Raw genomic sequence first — 15,962 nt, forward strand, 5'->3', positions numbered from 1 at the left:
CATTGCCCAAATCAGACACCATCGTATTTGAAATGTGACACAAATTCATGTCATTTGGCTCGCTTCGGAGTGTGTACGTTAAAATCGTAAAACATATTTTAGAAAATCATTGTAGTTTTTTCTTAGTTTTCTCAGCTTTCTGACGATGACATTACAATTTGAAAGGAGTGGTGTACTAATGTTGACACATTTCTCTCCGATAAAATTTAAGATGGTGACAAAATTTAAAATAACTGTTAATTTGTTCGGATTTAATTAAATTATTCCTCTACACGATACTACTAAGCTTTCAATGTGCTTCGAGGAATATATGAGACATATCACGTCTAGAGACATCTATTTTTTTCTAGAACTGCGCTTCATCGCAAACTGGTTAGATTGTTGGCATTCGAGGAGTCCTTCAATTTGAGCTTACCAAAATGCTTTTCATCTAGTCTAATTTATTCTAGTGAACAACGATATGTACCGATGGGGACTAGTTTCAGTAAGACCTACTTGTTTATAGGTTGAACATATTTGAAAGTTATAAAAATCTTATTCTTTTGTGGAAGTTAATTTGGTGTTAAAAATGGTGTTTGAAATGACTTACGTCAACAGATATCAATGATTCATTATCCGTTTTGTTTGTCAAGGGTTCCGACGTGTTTGTGTGTATAAAAAACTCAGGATATTCACCGGGAAAGTAGGAGAAACCTGAAAGAGACTCGCGAAGAGGAAAAATATCAACGTCATATGCAGCCCAGATTCAGCTGTAATGAAAATGCAGCTCTTCGTTTTTATGGTTGGAAAAGTGAAAAGTATTGTTTTCAAAATAAACTTTCACATTTTCCAAACATGCTGATAGATCTAAACAGACTTATTATATATAATATCTGCTACGTTTGCTGGCATGGAATTTCACTCAAAATGCCGTGTATGCTTCGGTATGATGCAAACGCAATAGTTTTTCACTGAAATGGTCATGTAAGAGCTTGAACAGCTTGCGCAATATTTATGTAAACACTGAGTGGAATAAGGAAAAAACTCAGCAATCGCAGAAAAAGAAGGCCGCCTCCGCGAGTCTCGTCTCAGGGAAAAACGAGAGTGAATGGAATTGTCATTTTGTATGGAACGATCCATAGCGTTTTTCAACAGTCTACTTGACGACAAGACGAAGTTTTCCGGGGCCACATAAAAATGGAGTGGTGTTTGTATGTCACGAAATAATTTGAAAACGGATGAATGGATTGGCGTCAGTTTTTCACTGTTACAATCGACGAGGGATGCGACGTGAACGTGTGAGGAAAATGTTTGGGAAAGTATCTTGAATAATCGGGAAAACCGGGGAAGACTAATGTGTCATTTTGTATGTGGGATTACTTGGCGTTTTGCAACAGCCTACTAGATGGCAAATTGAGGAAAGCCTCAATTTGTATCCATTATAGTTTAAAATTAAGCTCCAAAATGCAAATTAGATCTTCCATATAGATTAGGTGGTCACGCATGATCTGTGGGGATTTGAATTCAAAACTTGTAAACCACTGAGTTATTGGGTCACCAAGTGGCTCGGTAGCTTAGTTGGTAAAGCGCTCGTCTTGCATACAAGGATCTTAGGTTCAAATCTCATCCGAGCATGTGGATTTTTTTTTATAAATTCACCCATAATTTATCCATCTTTACTACGCGTAATGAGTTATTTAATTTAACAAAGTTATGAAGACTTCGCTGAAGCTCATATTTCATAAATTAAGAATTCATCTTCAAATCGCTTGCGCCATCTCTAAATTATAATATATTTGGCTCAAAATTTAAGGTTTCACCTTTTTTGTGATTTGAATTCAGGAGAGCACACGAATTTTTGATTTTGAGAATTTTCAAAAATAAGCCGCACCCTAATGTATACTGGAAATTAAAATTCATGTATATATATTTCATAAGATCATTTACTTTGCTGACTGGAAATAGGGGAAAAGTAGTAATTTTCGACTCACAAGAATTCAGTGCTAATTTTCGAATTTTTAAACAAAGTAGATCAAATCGTATGAATGGGTCGAAAATTGGTGCCCTCCCCACAGTAATCAATAGTTATAAAAATGAATATTGTTTTTGACAGCATGCATATAAAACATGCAATAAAATTAAGAAGAGTGAATTCAGAACAACATCGTGAAAGGTGGAATTTGTCATCATATAATGAGACGTTTTTGTCAGACGTCTGGCAAGTTATTTAAACTTAAATTTCCCGTGTCAATGTCCAATATCCTTTGATTGGCAAGGTTTGTATAAAATTTTACATTTTTTGCACATATATTAACTTTAAGATACTTCAAGATTGTGACCGGTATTGAAGGCCCCCTTTTCTCTTTTTCTTCTACTGAGGGATTCCACGGAGGCATGCAATTTGATTCTGATCGACCATTTCAAAAATATCTGAAACTTTGCACAGTTTTTCAGTTCCATCTAAATCGTCATTTTCCGATATCAAATCTTCAAGTTGAGTCACGACTAACTTTTCAAAAGGGTGTATGTGAAAATGGTTCAAAAATATTCAAAAAGCTGCACAGCAAAAACGGTTCGTTCGATTGTTAGACAACTAAAGAAACAAAGTTAGACAACTAAATAAAGATTCCAAAAAAATACACACAGTAAAAAAAAATTTTTTTGCATTAAAAACATCATTTTTGTCACAAAAACTCAAATATCTCAAAACCCTATCGGAATACCAACGTAATTTTTTGAGAGAAAACGGTCCATTATATTAGCTATCTACCATAAAAATTTGGTGATGGTAAGCCAATAAACAAAAAAGTTATGACATTTCAAATATTTCACAAATTTGACACTTAGTGAAATTTTTTTTTTTTCATTGTTAATTTTTTTTAGGACCGCAGTTTGTTGCTGAATTTTTTGTTAAGGGTACAACATGAGGTTAACAAGTTGTTTTCATGATATTTTATTTAATTATTCATAACTATTATAGCATCTATTAGAAAGTTAGACGCGATCCAGTGTTGTGATCTAAAGTCTTGATAGTGTCATATTTTTTATTGTACGTAACTGAAGAAAAATTCTCTCAATAGTGTTGAAACCTTTTGATAAAAAAAACCTATAAAAAATCTAATATTGAAGACAAAAGCTGCAAAAAAAGTTTTCTATACAGGTATACGACTAGTTTACCTGCAAAAAGTTTACCTCGTAGAGAACAAGGCGGGTCTATACCCAGGTGATCTAGTATACGTAAAGCAGGTCGGTTTTCTCGGCGCTGGTTTTCTCCACAAAGTTAAAATCTGATTACACCTGGGTATAGACCCGCCTTGGTAGAGAATAGACTTTGTTAATCATATTTGGGAGAAAGCGAGTAACTTCAACAACATCAAAAACATGATAGGTACATACCATGAACATACTCACGAAAAAGCTAAAAATATACTACCACTATGGTTATAAAAGATTTAATTGTAAAATTTTTCTTCAGTCAAGCAAACGACACCAAACTAGTCAGTAAAAACTTAAAAGTGATTTTGTTTATTAAAATCTAACGAGCAACATGAGTAGTCGCTTTCTCAACTGTTGCAGGCCGTTTGCAGAAAAAAAGTGTTCGAAAGAGCTACGAAATCTCACCGAAAGCACCATAGATAAACTGAAAGCGGCTGGTTATGCTCCAATGTCTACATTGAATACAAATTTACGCATTTGTACGTCCTGCCGTTTAAACGTTGACAAACGGGCAATCTGTACATCATCGGTGGATCAGGTTGCAGGAAGTTCGAAAACAACAACAACTGAGGAATTACTAGATGCACCGACAACAACTGAGGAGTTACCAGAAGTACCAAGTGCAGATAGTCTTGCCACGGTACCATCAGCGACATCTGTTTCAACAAATCAATCAGAAGATGAGTGCATCCAGAAGGTCAACATCGAACGCTTCAACGAAGGGATAGCTGGAATAAAAGTGACTCCGATTAAATGGACGAAGATGGGTTACGTCAATTATCCCGAGAAAAAATACCGTGAAATCAACGAAGCTGTACGAAGAAACCTCTTCAAATTAGGACCTGAGGATGTGGAAAATACAGACTACGATGAGGTAATTATGAATATGAAGGAAAGGTTCTCGAATCTAGCCACGACAAGGAAAGAAAAATTATTGATTTTGTCGATGCTGCCAAGCTTGTGGTCTATTCAAGACGTCATTGATGAGTTCAAAACCAATAGAAATACAGCAAAAGAGGCAAAACAATTCAAAAATAACTGTCTTGCAACCAAAAATGCTAGGTCGAGTACTTCATTAACAGATGAGACAAAAGAAAAAATAATGCAATATTTTGAAGACGATGAAGTAAGTAGAGCTATGCCTGGCCAAAAAGATTATGTATCTGTAAAAAAAGATGGAAAGCGTCAAGCAATCCAAAAACGATTAATGATGACTACTTTGAAAGAAGCGTATACACGCTTCAAGGAAATTAACGAAAATATTAAGGTAGGTTTTTCCTCATTTGCAAGCCTTCGTCCAAGGCAATGCAAGCTTCTATCCAATTCAGGAACACATAATGTTTGTGTGTGCACAACACACGAAAATATTAACCTAATCATACATAGTTTGAAAATAATCAATTTATCAAAGGATATTAAAATGTTAACTGGTAGTCTTTTGTGTGAAAATACAACATCAAATTGCTATCTACGATCTTGTTCGGATTGTCCAGATTCTTTATCATTGGAAAATACTTTATTCGCTGAGTTTGAAGAAAAATAAATATTGATCAGTTATCATTTGAGCAATGGGTGACCACGGATAGGTGTGACCTAGAAACTATTGTAAAACCTGTAGATGAGTTTGTGTCATTTTTTTGCTTGAAATTAGAAAGTTTAATTCCTCACGACTTTATTAAAACAGAGCAATCCCGCTTTTTAAAAAATACGAAAAATACATTACAAGATGGTGAATTTTTAGTCATTTGTGATTTTTCTGAAAACTATATCTTTGTATTGCAAGATGAAGTGCAGTCCCATCACTGGAACGTACAACAAGCTACAATTCATCCATTCGTTATTTATTTCAATGGAAGTACGCAAATTGAACATTTTAGTTTTATTGTAATTTCCGACGATTTAAGAAACGACTCAGTATCTGTAAATTTGTTCAAAATGATTAACTTTTTACGCGTTGATAAGGATAAAGAAATCAGAAAGATATATTTCATGTCTGATGGAGCAGCATCGCAGTACAAAAACCGTAAGAATTTTTCGAGCCTATGTCAATTTAAATCAAAGTACGGAATTGATGCAGAATGGCATTTCTTTGCTACGTCACATGGCAAAGGTCCTTGTGATGCTATTGGAGGAACCATAAAGCGCATGGCCACAAGAGCAAGTTTAGCCAAAGAACGTGAGCATCCAATTAAAACTGCAAAAGAACTATTTGATTGGGCGAATCGCAGAAAAGAAGAAGATTTAACAAAATTATCATTTTGTTTTACTACTACTGAAGAGTACGAATTAACGGCATCAGAGCTCAGCGACCAATATAATAACGCGAAAACGATCCAAGGAACCCAAAAATTTCACTGTTTCATTCCATTGTCAGAAAATAAAATTAAAGCAAAACTATACTCGAACTGTACTGATAATGATGCAAAAGTGTTCGATATTGTAAAAAAAAATGAATAACAATAAATAAATAAATAAGTATTAATAAAATGTTTTCATGATCTCATAACGCATACCCAAATCCAAAACTTTTAAAGTTTATATATAACATTTAGAAACTCATCAATCATACTCTAAAAAAATATCCTGGTAAAAAAAAAAATTATTTTCGTGTAATCTGTTAATTCATTTTAATTTATACATATATATACATATACATATAATATTTATACATATACATAATATTTATACATATAATTTACATAATACTAATGAATACATGAAAACGACTTGTTTAATTCACGCAAGGCCCTTAACAATAAAATCAGCAACAAACTGCGGTTCCCGTAATAATTTACACCGAAAATTTTTTTTTTCTACTAAATGTGAAAATTGTGACATGTTTGAAATGTCATAACTTTTTTGTTTATTGGTTTACCATCACCAAATTTTTATGGTAGATAGCTAATACAATGGACCGTTTTCCCTCCCTTTACGTTGGTATTCCGATAGGGTTTTGAGATATTTGAGTTTTTGTGTCAAAAATTATGTTTTTTAATGCAAAAAAAATTTTTTTTTACTGTGTGTATTTTTTTTGGAATCTTTATTTAGTTGTCTTACTTTGTTTCTTTAGTTGTCTAACAATCGAACGAACCGTTTTTGCTGTGCAGCTTTTTGAATATTTTTGAACCATTTTCACATACACCCTTTTGAAAAGTTAGTCGTGACTCAACTTGAAGATTTGATATCGGAAAATGACGATTTAGATGGAACTGGAAAACTGTGCAAAGTTTCAGCTCAATAGAAAAAAATGAGTTAAAAAATTTACCAAATTTTGGTGCTGTTGCTTGGAATCACTCACTTTACATTGTGCCTTACTGGGACAGAACCTGCATCTCATCTTAGTGTTCTTATGAGCACTTTCACAAGCTTTGTTTGTCAAAGTTTTCATTCTCGGAGATATACCCCTTTAGGGACGAACGATTTTTTCGCCTTATTGATCATATTTTTGTGAGTGGGTGCTCCAAAATCAATTGTGCTATTCATGAGTCGTAAGGACTGTGATGAACTTAACTTGAAAAATTCAAAGTCCTGTATCTTTATTTCAACCCTTGATATGTTAACGAAATTTGAGTGTAAACTTCAAAATTATTTTTGACGTAACATCGTAAAAACCTTTGCCATTAGATTCTCAACATGATTTTGTTACTGGTAAAATAAAATTTGCAACAACAATAAAAGAAAATCTTCCAAACTTTTACCATCTTCACGATACCATCTTCCCTTTTTTGTAATTCATGTTAATGTCCCAAAAGTGCAAAACAAAACAGACATTCATGTTATAAGTACGACTAAATTTATTTGTATTTATTAATATTTCAACTTTCATGAAATGGCAAAAAAATGTTGTACGCAACTCGGTGCAGTACTCGATTTTTTCAGCACTCGTCGTAGTTATCGAACTCGGCAAGCCTCGTTAGATTAACGTACGACTCGTGCTGTACAAATCTTCAATCTGTACCTTGTTGCGTAAGCTACTATATTCACACGTTTGACATATTTTTGAGTACATTACTTATTAAATGGAACGAACCTGAAGTGTATACAAGAGTTTGTATTAAAGTTATCGTTGTTAGAATATTACAAATTAGTTTCGTCACAGTCTTTCATTGGCCATACCCATCATATTATGAACCCAGACATCTTCCACCTGGCATCGTTTTGTAAAAATCTGGAAAAAGTACATGAGTCATAACATTTCTGTCTGAATCAATTGCTGTATAACGTGCTCTAAAACAGACACAATTCACGTAGTCATACGACAACTACTCTAAATAAAACAGTAAGCAAACAGCGACCTCTACCAGGTTCCAATTTCAAGGCCAGGGTTGTTTCGTGTGCAAGTTCCACTAATGCATCGATCATGAGAGAAGCATTTCTCCCGTTTCTAACATAGCTACGCAAACTGACGCCCGCTGCGGAAAAGAACAATGCTCCCCATTTACGAAATCATCTTAAGTTACTACTGCTGTTATCGCACCCCCCAAGAGTAGGCCAGATATCACTTATCTATTTAAGTCAACTATGCAGAGCTCCAAAGGTATAGTGCAACGAACGGCTTCAAGCCTAACGAAAGTAAAAATGTCTCCCATGTTGGTTTCGGTTTTGGTGCTTGTCGGATTATTTGGTCGGATCGAGTGTGGTCTGCTGGATATGTTCGATGCCAATTCGGATTACAACCTGGCCCAATCGATGGATACGGTATTCGGAGCTCTGCAGAACGATATCAGCTATATGCTAACGGGGGATCTCACGACTACGGTGGAGGAGGATGTCTCATTTTGGTGTAGTAATGGGTACGTGATTGAGAACCGTTATAGTTAGTAGATTAATGTTTGAATTTAAATTTGCAGGAGCTCAATCGCACTGAAGCAAACGAGGCTGAACGATTCAAGTTTGAGTCGGAAGATCGACATTTCGAAAGAAGTGATCTTCGTTATCCACGGATGGTTGGACGATATTTCTCGAATGTGGTTTCAGCAGCTTGCGCAGGATGTTCTAAAGTACACCGGAAGCAACGTGTGTGCCGTGAACTGGGGTCACTTGGCACGTTACAGATATTACAGAACTGCTGTGAATCACACGGTGATGGTTTCAGGGTATCTGACCAAGTTTGTTCAGTATCTCGAGTCTGCTGGAGTGCCGTTGAGTAACATCACCATGGTCGGTCACAGCATGGGAGCCCAGATAAGTGGTCAGGTTGGATACAATCTTGGAGGAAAAATCGGGCGGATCTACGGTTTGGATCCAGCAGGACCATGCTTCACTCTTCCCAGGGACCGAGGAATGCAGTACCGGTTGGATCGCAGTGACGCCATGTACGTGCAGACCATAATCACATCACGCCTTACCATTGGAGTTGGCGTCGGAGATGGGCACGAAAATTTCTACCCTAACGGTGGAGTTTCTCCACAAACCAACTGTGTCATTCCGTTAACCAGTGATGCCGAATTTGCCGGTCAGATCCTGTGTAGTCATATGCATGCTGCCACACTGTTTCGGCTGGCGCTGAATCCGGCCAATGTTTACCGCGGGAAGAAATGCATTAACTGGCCGGCTTACATGCTGAGTTTTTGCGGTTTGAATAAAGCCAACTTGCTCGGAATTCGTAGTGACAGATCCGGTGGGGATTATTTTTTGCGGACGTCGGCATTTTCACCGTACACTGTTAGGTTCTAGTAGGTTTGTAGCACAAAACAACTTATTTTACAGTTAAACCTTATTTCTTTTAACAGTAATTTATAATTATTTGAAATCTAAAAGATGAATTTGAGGCATACACTTAAAATAATACGAAAATCCTAAAGCAAAAACATACACTCCCGTGAAATAGTTTGGGTTCACCCCCTAAAAAACATACAAAAGTGTTCAGTCCATATCTCTGGGATTACACGTAAAATTGAAACTCTCTAAGCCACATTCGAAAGGCAAAGAGTTATTCTTACTTTGTATGTATTTTTCCGAAAAAACTTTTTTCATTTTGTATACTAAATTTTTACTTAAAGTTGTGACATTTTTCAAAAAACACACTGAAAAAGTATAGCTAATTTCCACAGCTTTGGATCGACAAAAATTTTAAAGCAAGGTGTCATTAGAATCGTAATCTTATATTCTTTGAAGGGCGCTCACGAATTTTTTACGGAAAAATCTGAAAACTATTCAAAATCAATGAAACAGTCATTCAAGTCATCGTGCAAAAGTTTGGGTTCACCCCTCAATATGATGCAAATCGTGCAAAAGTTTGGGTTCACCAGAGCCGCACGCAAATCATTTTTGTCAATATCTCTGCCATTTTTCAACCGATTTTAATAATTCGTAGCTTTTTCAAACGCATATGATGGCGCGAACATGATTAATTTGCGATTTCACAGATTTTTCATGTTTTAAGTAAGTTTAGGTGTACCCAAACTTTTGCACGATGAATTGAATGACTGTTCCATTGATTTTGGATAGTTTTCAGATTTTTCCGCAAAAAAAAAATCGTGAGCGCCCTTCAAAGAATATAAGATTACGATTCTTATGACACCTTGTTTTAAATTTTTTGTCGATTCAAAGCTGTGGAAATTAGCTATGCTTTTTCAGTGTGTTTTTTTGAAAAATGTCACAACTTTAAGTAAAAATTTAGTATACAAAATTAAAAAAGTGTTTTTGTAAAAATACATACGAAGTAAGAATATCTCTTTGCCTTTCGAATGTGGCATAGAGAGTTTCAATTGGAAATGTAATCCCAGAGATATGGACTGAACACTTTTGTATGTTTTTTAGGGGGTGCACCCAAACTTTTTCACGGGAGTGTACATCGTAAAGTCCTGCTTGTCCGAATATCCTTTTTTCTTATAATAAGGAAAGAACTGTTTTTCTAATGTAATTTTTTTTATAAGTTCCACAATTTAACAATCGATGAAAATATGCATCAATAAGTATGTATCATCTATGCTCAGACACTGTTTTACTAAGCTCGTCAAAGGGGTCCAGATAGCCGTAGCAGTAAACGCGCAGCTATTCAGCAGGACCAAACTGAGGGCCATTGGTTCAAATTCCATCTTTTCACAATGGAAATTTTCTCGAACTCCTAGGTAATAACTGTAGAAGTGCTCATAAGAACAGAAACAACAGCAGGATCTGTCCCAATAAGGCCGTAACGCCTTAGAGAAGAAGACAAGTCAACTAGACATAAAAATATAAATTAATATCGGCCAACGTAATTTATCCACATCCATTTTATAACAATATTAATTCCTCTACCGGCAGCTTCATTTCTTCTAAGTATTTTAGTGAAGCATATTTAAATCAGGAAATCATTTGAACAATGTCACGATGAAACGCACGATCATGTTAGCATCTAGTTGATTGAAATATTACATGAAATATGTTATGGATGAATTTAAAACAATAAAAATAATTCCTCCAAACATTTGTTCAACTTCTACTTCACGCCCATTATTTACGCCATCATTCTACAAGGGAGGGGTGGTTTCAGAGAAGGTGGCGATCAACACAAAATTTTCATAGCCCGGGAAGACGAAAAAATCATAATCACCACTCGAAACGAACAAATTTGATATTGGAAAGATGTTTGAAAATGTTATAAATCCTAGCAAACCAAATCAAAATTGATTCCTTGACATGAAACAAAACACATTAAACAGCAAAATGGCCGGACTGAACAGTGTGACAACGGGGCAAGCTCCAAGAGGAAAATGTAGTCTCAGAAAGTGAGGAAGATGATGCTTTCATTTCCCCTGCTTTCCAGCTATGAAGCATGGCCGATTAGTTAGCATCTCTGTATATAGATCTGAAGGTCGAGAGTTCGATGCTGGCTGCTGACTTTTTTTTATTTTTATTCTTCGCCATCTGGCAGATCATATTTTGATATTGATTTTCTGGCCAATCAATGAACTTGCCAGATATTATTTTGATCTTAGCAATATTTGTTCAATACTTCTCCATACAATTTTTTGATCTTTTATCTCTTTTCTCCAACAAACCAATAGCTGATTATGATCGTTAGTTATTACTTTTAAACAACAATTTCGGAGTGGTATCATAGAGTCTTCGAGGAAACAACATTTGGGTAAACCCGTTAACGCCCAGCGTCCTCAATTGAGGACAGTGATTTTTGCAAATAACTTAAAAATGTTTTCAAAGCGATTTCGAAAATTCATGCATCATGCAAGATCAACTTCCATTTTAATCGATTCTTAATAAATGCGACTACCCAAAGAAATAGACACTTCCTAGCATTTTGGAAAATACATTCAACATTAAAATGAGATTCAAAGCGATGACATATAGTTTGTTCGACATGAAAGTTTTTGAAGAAGTGCAGTGAAATCGTGTTAGCAGAAATAGAGTCTCTTGGTTACACTCAAAGTTTATTTTACTAAAAAATAATAACAAATACTGTTTGTTTGAAACTGTTTGCTAATAAACCAAAATTCATGACTAGTGATTTTATTGACATCAATTTGACTGATGTAGTCAAGTTAACATTTCTGGATAGAAATATAAATTATTGATTACACTAAAATTGTGTTTTACTCTGGAAACTATGAGACACTCAAGGTTTCTGATCTCTTTGCATCTTTTTGCATCTCTTTGCATCAAAATTCATAGCGATGATATCGAGCTTTTTCAGTATAAATTTGCTTGTACATGTCCAACGAACATATTTGAGCAGACTTAGTTATTTTGGATCACACATAAAAAATTTTTACCATAAATTTACAAGAAATCATAGATTAACGACCAATGACATATATGTTTTTGGCATAAACATGCTTGTACAAATTCAGTGACTCTCTTTGAGAAGAAAAAATAATTTACGAAAACACTCAAAATTTATTTTACCGAAAATAAACATTAAAAAAACTTATTTTGTATAACTGTATGCCCATAAATCGAGTTGCAAAGACATGTAGTTCTTAGTAATTGTTGGCGCGTTAACCGTGGCCAACTCCGGTCGGGTCGGGGTTGACTGTATTTTTCGGAATGAAAGGAACAACACTACTGATTCTGCTAGCCCACAGTACACTTTATTTCACTACTTTACACTACTGTTCACTATACTTCCACTTTAATTCACTTTCGGTCGATAGTATACTCGCGGTGGTTAAAACAAGACTGACTTACATGGTGGAGCGGTCGCATATTTATACCAGTGCGTTCGTATTCTAGAAGTTTCGGCGGTTCTCATTCTCGAAGGTGCTCATTCTCGAAGGTGTTCATTCTCGAAGCTTCTGGAACAGCACTCACTGGCGGAACTCACTGGAACTCTCGTCGGGGATACACTCATAGGGAACTCACGGCATTTGAGTTCCTGTTGGTAACTCACATGGTACTCACGCTTATTGTTGATACTCGTACACTTAGTGGCGTAGTCAGGGTGGGTCGAGAAGGGGCCACATTCGGATACACCTTGAGTCGCACATGTTTACGGCTCGTTCCGTACGGAACAGTAATAAATTTGATTCTACAAGAACAGTGATTATATTTGAGCAGAAAGAGAAATTTTTGTGTACACTCAAAATAGTTACAGTTCGACTAAACATAGGACAAAGAACGAAAACTATATTTACCCACTGAGGAAGACACAATACCCGTGTCGAAACGTCGGGCAAATAAGCACCTCGTTTTACTTTAATAAAGACTGCGTTGCCGGAAAATTAAGGAATTTTCTATCTCATTTAGGTTCCGAGATATCCTTCAATAGCAATAAACCGGAAGAGTTTACCTACACTAGCACCACGTAGTGGATGAATTTGGAACTATGCTGGATCCCTCGGGGAAGTTTGGCTCACTCTGAACAACTTTCTCGAAGACAGAAATTTTCTATCTCGTTTAGGTTCCGAGATATCCTTCAATATCAACAAACCGGAAGTGTTTATGTAAGATAGCGCCACGTTGTGGTGGAATTGTGTATCATTACATATACCATAAGGAAGCGAGCACTGCCCTGTACAACTCTCCCGAATACAGAACCCTTCTAGCTGGTCTAAATTTTTAAATATCCGGCCGCAAACCTAGTTCCGCAATAACCAACTTGCATGCAACGCTTGTATACAACCAGCAAACCAGCTTGTAAGGTGGGCAAAAAATGTGGACGGTCTTGATCCGGCCAATTCTCAGCCATGGTGGCATAAAATTTCAATCAGTCTTCACTAAACGCATCCAGGATAGTAAACGGTTGCGATGATGAAAAAATTATTGAAATTGATTGATTATCAGCAGAGATATCGTCGTGCAAAGGTTACCGTTCACATTTTTCGCCCATGTCGTTACTTAGCGTGTTAAGTTGGAATCAGATTTATACTTATAAGTTGGGTAAAAGATGATTGGAAAGGAAGTTGGGGTTATTTTTACCTGACATGACCCAGTGACCCACCGGAATAACTTCAAATCAGGGCTGTTAAGATTCATGACCGACTTGCGACACTGACGAAACAGGTTCAATAAAGTATGATTAATGTAATTCTTCAACAGTTTTTTATATAAAACCAGCTGCTTCACATATCGGCGACACAAAACGATACAAGGTAGATTTTAAACATCATATTCATATCCTACACAATGCGGTCAAAACAGAGAGATACCATAAATCCAAACAATCACGGACAAACCACAACGAACATAAAACCATAAATTTTCTCTGTATGTATGTACATACATACGAGAAGGGAGGAAAGTCTGTATGGTGAATTCTTTCATTTCGACTCCGGTTCTCTCCAATAGAACCATCTCCGGTCAAATCAGGTTCCATATATTGCGGCGAACGAAAACCACCCCTATTGACTGACTCTTCTCAGAACAATTAGAGAGCAACCATATCCATCGATCCCTTCTGGGGGCATCATTGATGCAGGAATTGATGGTCCATTTGCGGATGAAGTGGTTGACCTTCTGCAGTTCTACTATATTGCAGATTGGCTTCGGGAATTCGTGGAGTCCGTTGCGTCTGGATGGGGGGAATTATTTGTCTCTAATTGATAAGCTGTATTGATTTTCTTCCACGAAACGCTTCAATCAATCAACAGTTTGGAGTAATGGAGTCTGCTCGACCATAATCCGGGTAATTAATAAGCCGATGGGGAACTGCTGGGGTGATGAAATTGATATGCACAGCTTGCCGATAGTAAATCAATCATAAAGTGCAAACTTCAGCTTTTCCCATTGGAAAACTAGTCAGCTGGGGCCGCAACACGAGAAGTTGGGTTTTGAACTTAATGATTGATTTACTGCCGCCAATCGTGGTCAGATGTTCCGAATTTGGGGAATTTAGGCAGGCGATCTTGAACTCCATTAAGGGAATCATGAATGGAAAAATGCCAAGGTTGTACCAATTTTAAAATCGGATAAAAATCCTGCAGAAGCTTCTAGCAATCGTCCAATCAGTTTGCTTTCCTCCATCAGTAAACTTTATGAAAAGTTCATTTTGAATGAAAATTCAATTTTTGCCACTCATCAACTTTTACGTGTAACAAATTTGATTCGTTCCTACAAAAAGAAATCCAACATACATTGTTAGAATAACTCAAAGTTATCTGTCAAATTGTACACTTCAGATTAATTATCATTACTTCAAGTTTGAATGACTCCCTGTAAGAGCTGGTGTTCCTTAAAGCAGCATTTTGGGGCCAATATTATACAATATTTTTACATCTGTCTTCAGGGATGTCAAAAATCTTTGTCTGCGGATGACACAGGCCTCTCCGCCAAAGGACGAAGCCTGCTTGTCATCTGTAGTAGATTGCAAGATAGTTAGGATATTGTTTCTTCATACTTGTGGAAATGGCAATTTTTTTACTATATATTTTTGCTCAGTCTAACTAATCCAGACCAATTTATCGACAGCCGTTGAATATCTGAATAATTTGTGTCACCAATAGTAACCATTTACGATTCCCCGAAACCCATTTCCCGGAATGCCACTTCCCGGAATGCTTAAAAAACAAACTTTCGCGGATTTTGCTTTTTTTGCGATTAAAATGTCAGAAGCGAATGGTTTCCAAGAGCCCTATTATTCGTGGCGATAAACGCGCAACTGTTCAGCAAAATCACAGCTAAGTGTCGCGGATTCCAATCCCGTCGGTCGAGGATCTTTTTGAGTTCGATTTTTTTTTCTATTTTCGAGTTCATAGAGTTTCTTTGGCATTTGGCAAAGAACGTTCTCAGTTAATCACTGTGGAAGTGCTAATTTGAACATTTAGCCGAGAAGCAGGCTTTGACCAAGTTGGAACGTCATGCCAGAAAAAAAAATACGGATATGATTCCCACGGTAGACACAACTAGGTAGGCTATTCCCATGTGTAAACAGCGATTTTCCATCGTCAAACATGAGGCCTCGAGGATAGTAAAGGAGAGCAGGCCTTGCTTTCTTTTGCACTCGTTCGAGTTTGCGATAGGAATGACGTCACTGCCAAATGTCATTTTTCGGAGTATAATACCTTGCCTCTTTTTACCATGATTCCTAAGATAAGACGTGCCAGGGCAAAATGCAAAAATGAAACCAATTACCGTTTTGTCTCAAATTCCGAACAGACTCATATTCCGAACACTCCGTTTTTGTATGGCGATTCGGTTGAAATGTTTCGCTGAAATATGTCATCAAATAACCAGGAAATGGCAGTCGATTGCAATTCAGTTTTAACATCTTTAAATGTATTTTATACCTCGGGAGTATTGATGATTCTTTAGTTCAAGACTAGTAGAACTAGCTTGAAAAAATTTATTTGCGAAATTATTCATTTGAATACGCTTTATTCGTGCTGTTC

General features: G+C 36.3%; 2 protein-coding genes across 8 annotated transcripts in view; both read left to right on the forward strand.

Moving 5' to 3' along the window:
- Positions 1–15,962, forward strand: part of LOC5575117 (peroxidasin) — a 519,729-nt gene that overhangs the window by 233,118 nt on the left and 270,649 nt on the right. The gene's annotated exons all lie outside the window — the stretch shown is intronic.
- On the forward strand, positions 7,724–8,954 carry LOC5574934 (lipase member H). Its single transcript, XM_001661687.2, has 2 exons — positions 7,724–7,988; positions 8,046–8,954. The coding sequence occupies exons 1-2, from the start codon at positions 7,774–7,776 to the stop codon at positions 8,869–8,871; spliced, it is 1,041 nt and encodes a 346-aa protein (XP_001661737.2). The 5' UTR covers positions 7,724–7,773; the 3' UTR covers positions 8,872–8,954.

Source organism: Aedes aegypti, chromosome 2 (genome assembly GCF_002204515.2).
Source record: "Aedes aegypti strain LVP_AGWG chromosome 2, AaegL5.0 Primary Assembly, whole genome shotgun sequence".
NCBI classification, from domain to species: domain Eukaryota; kingdom Metazoa; phylum Arthropoda; class Insecta; order Diptera; family Culicidae; genus Aedes; species Aedes aegypti.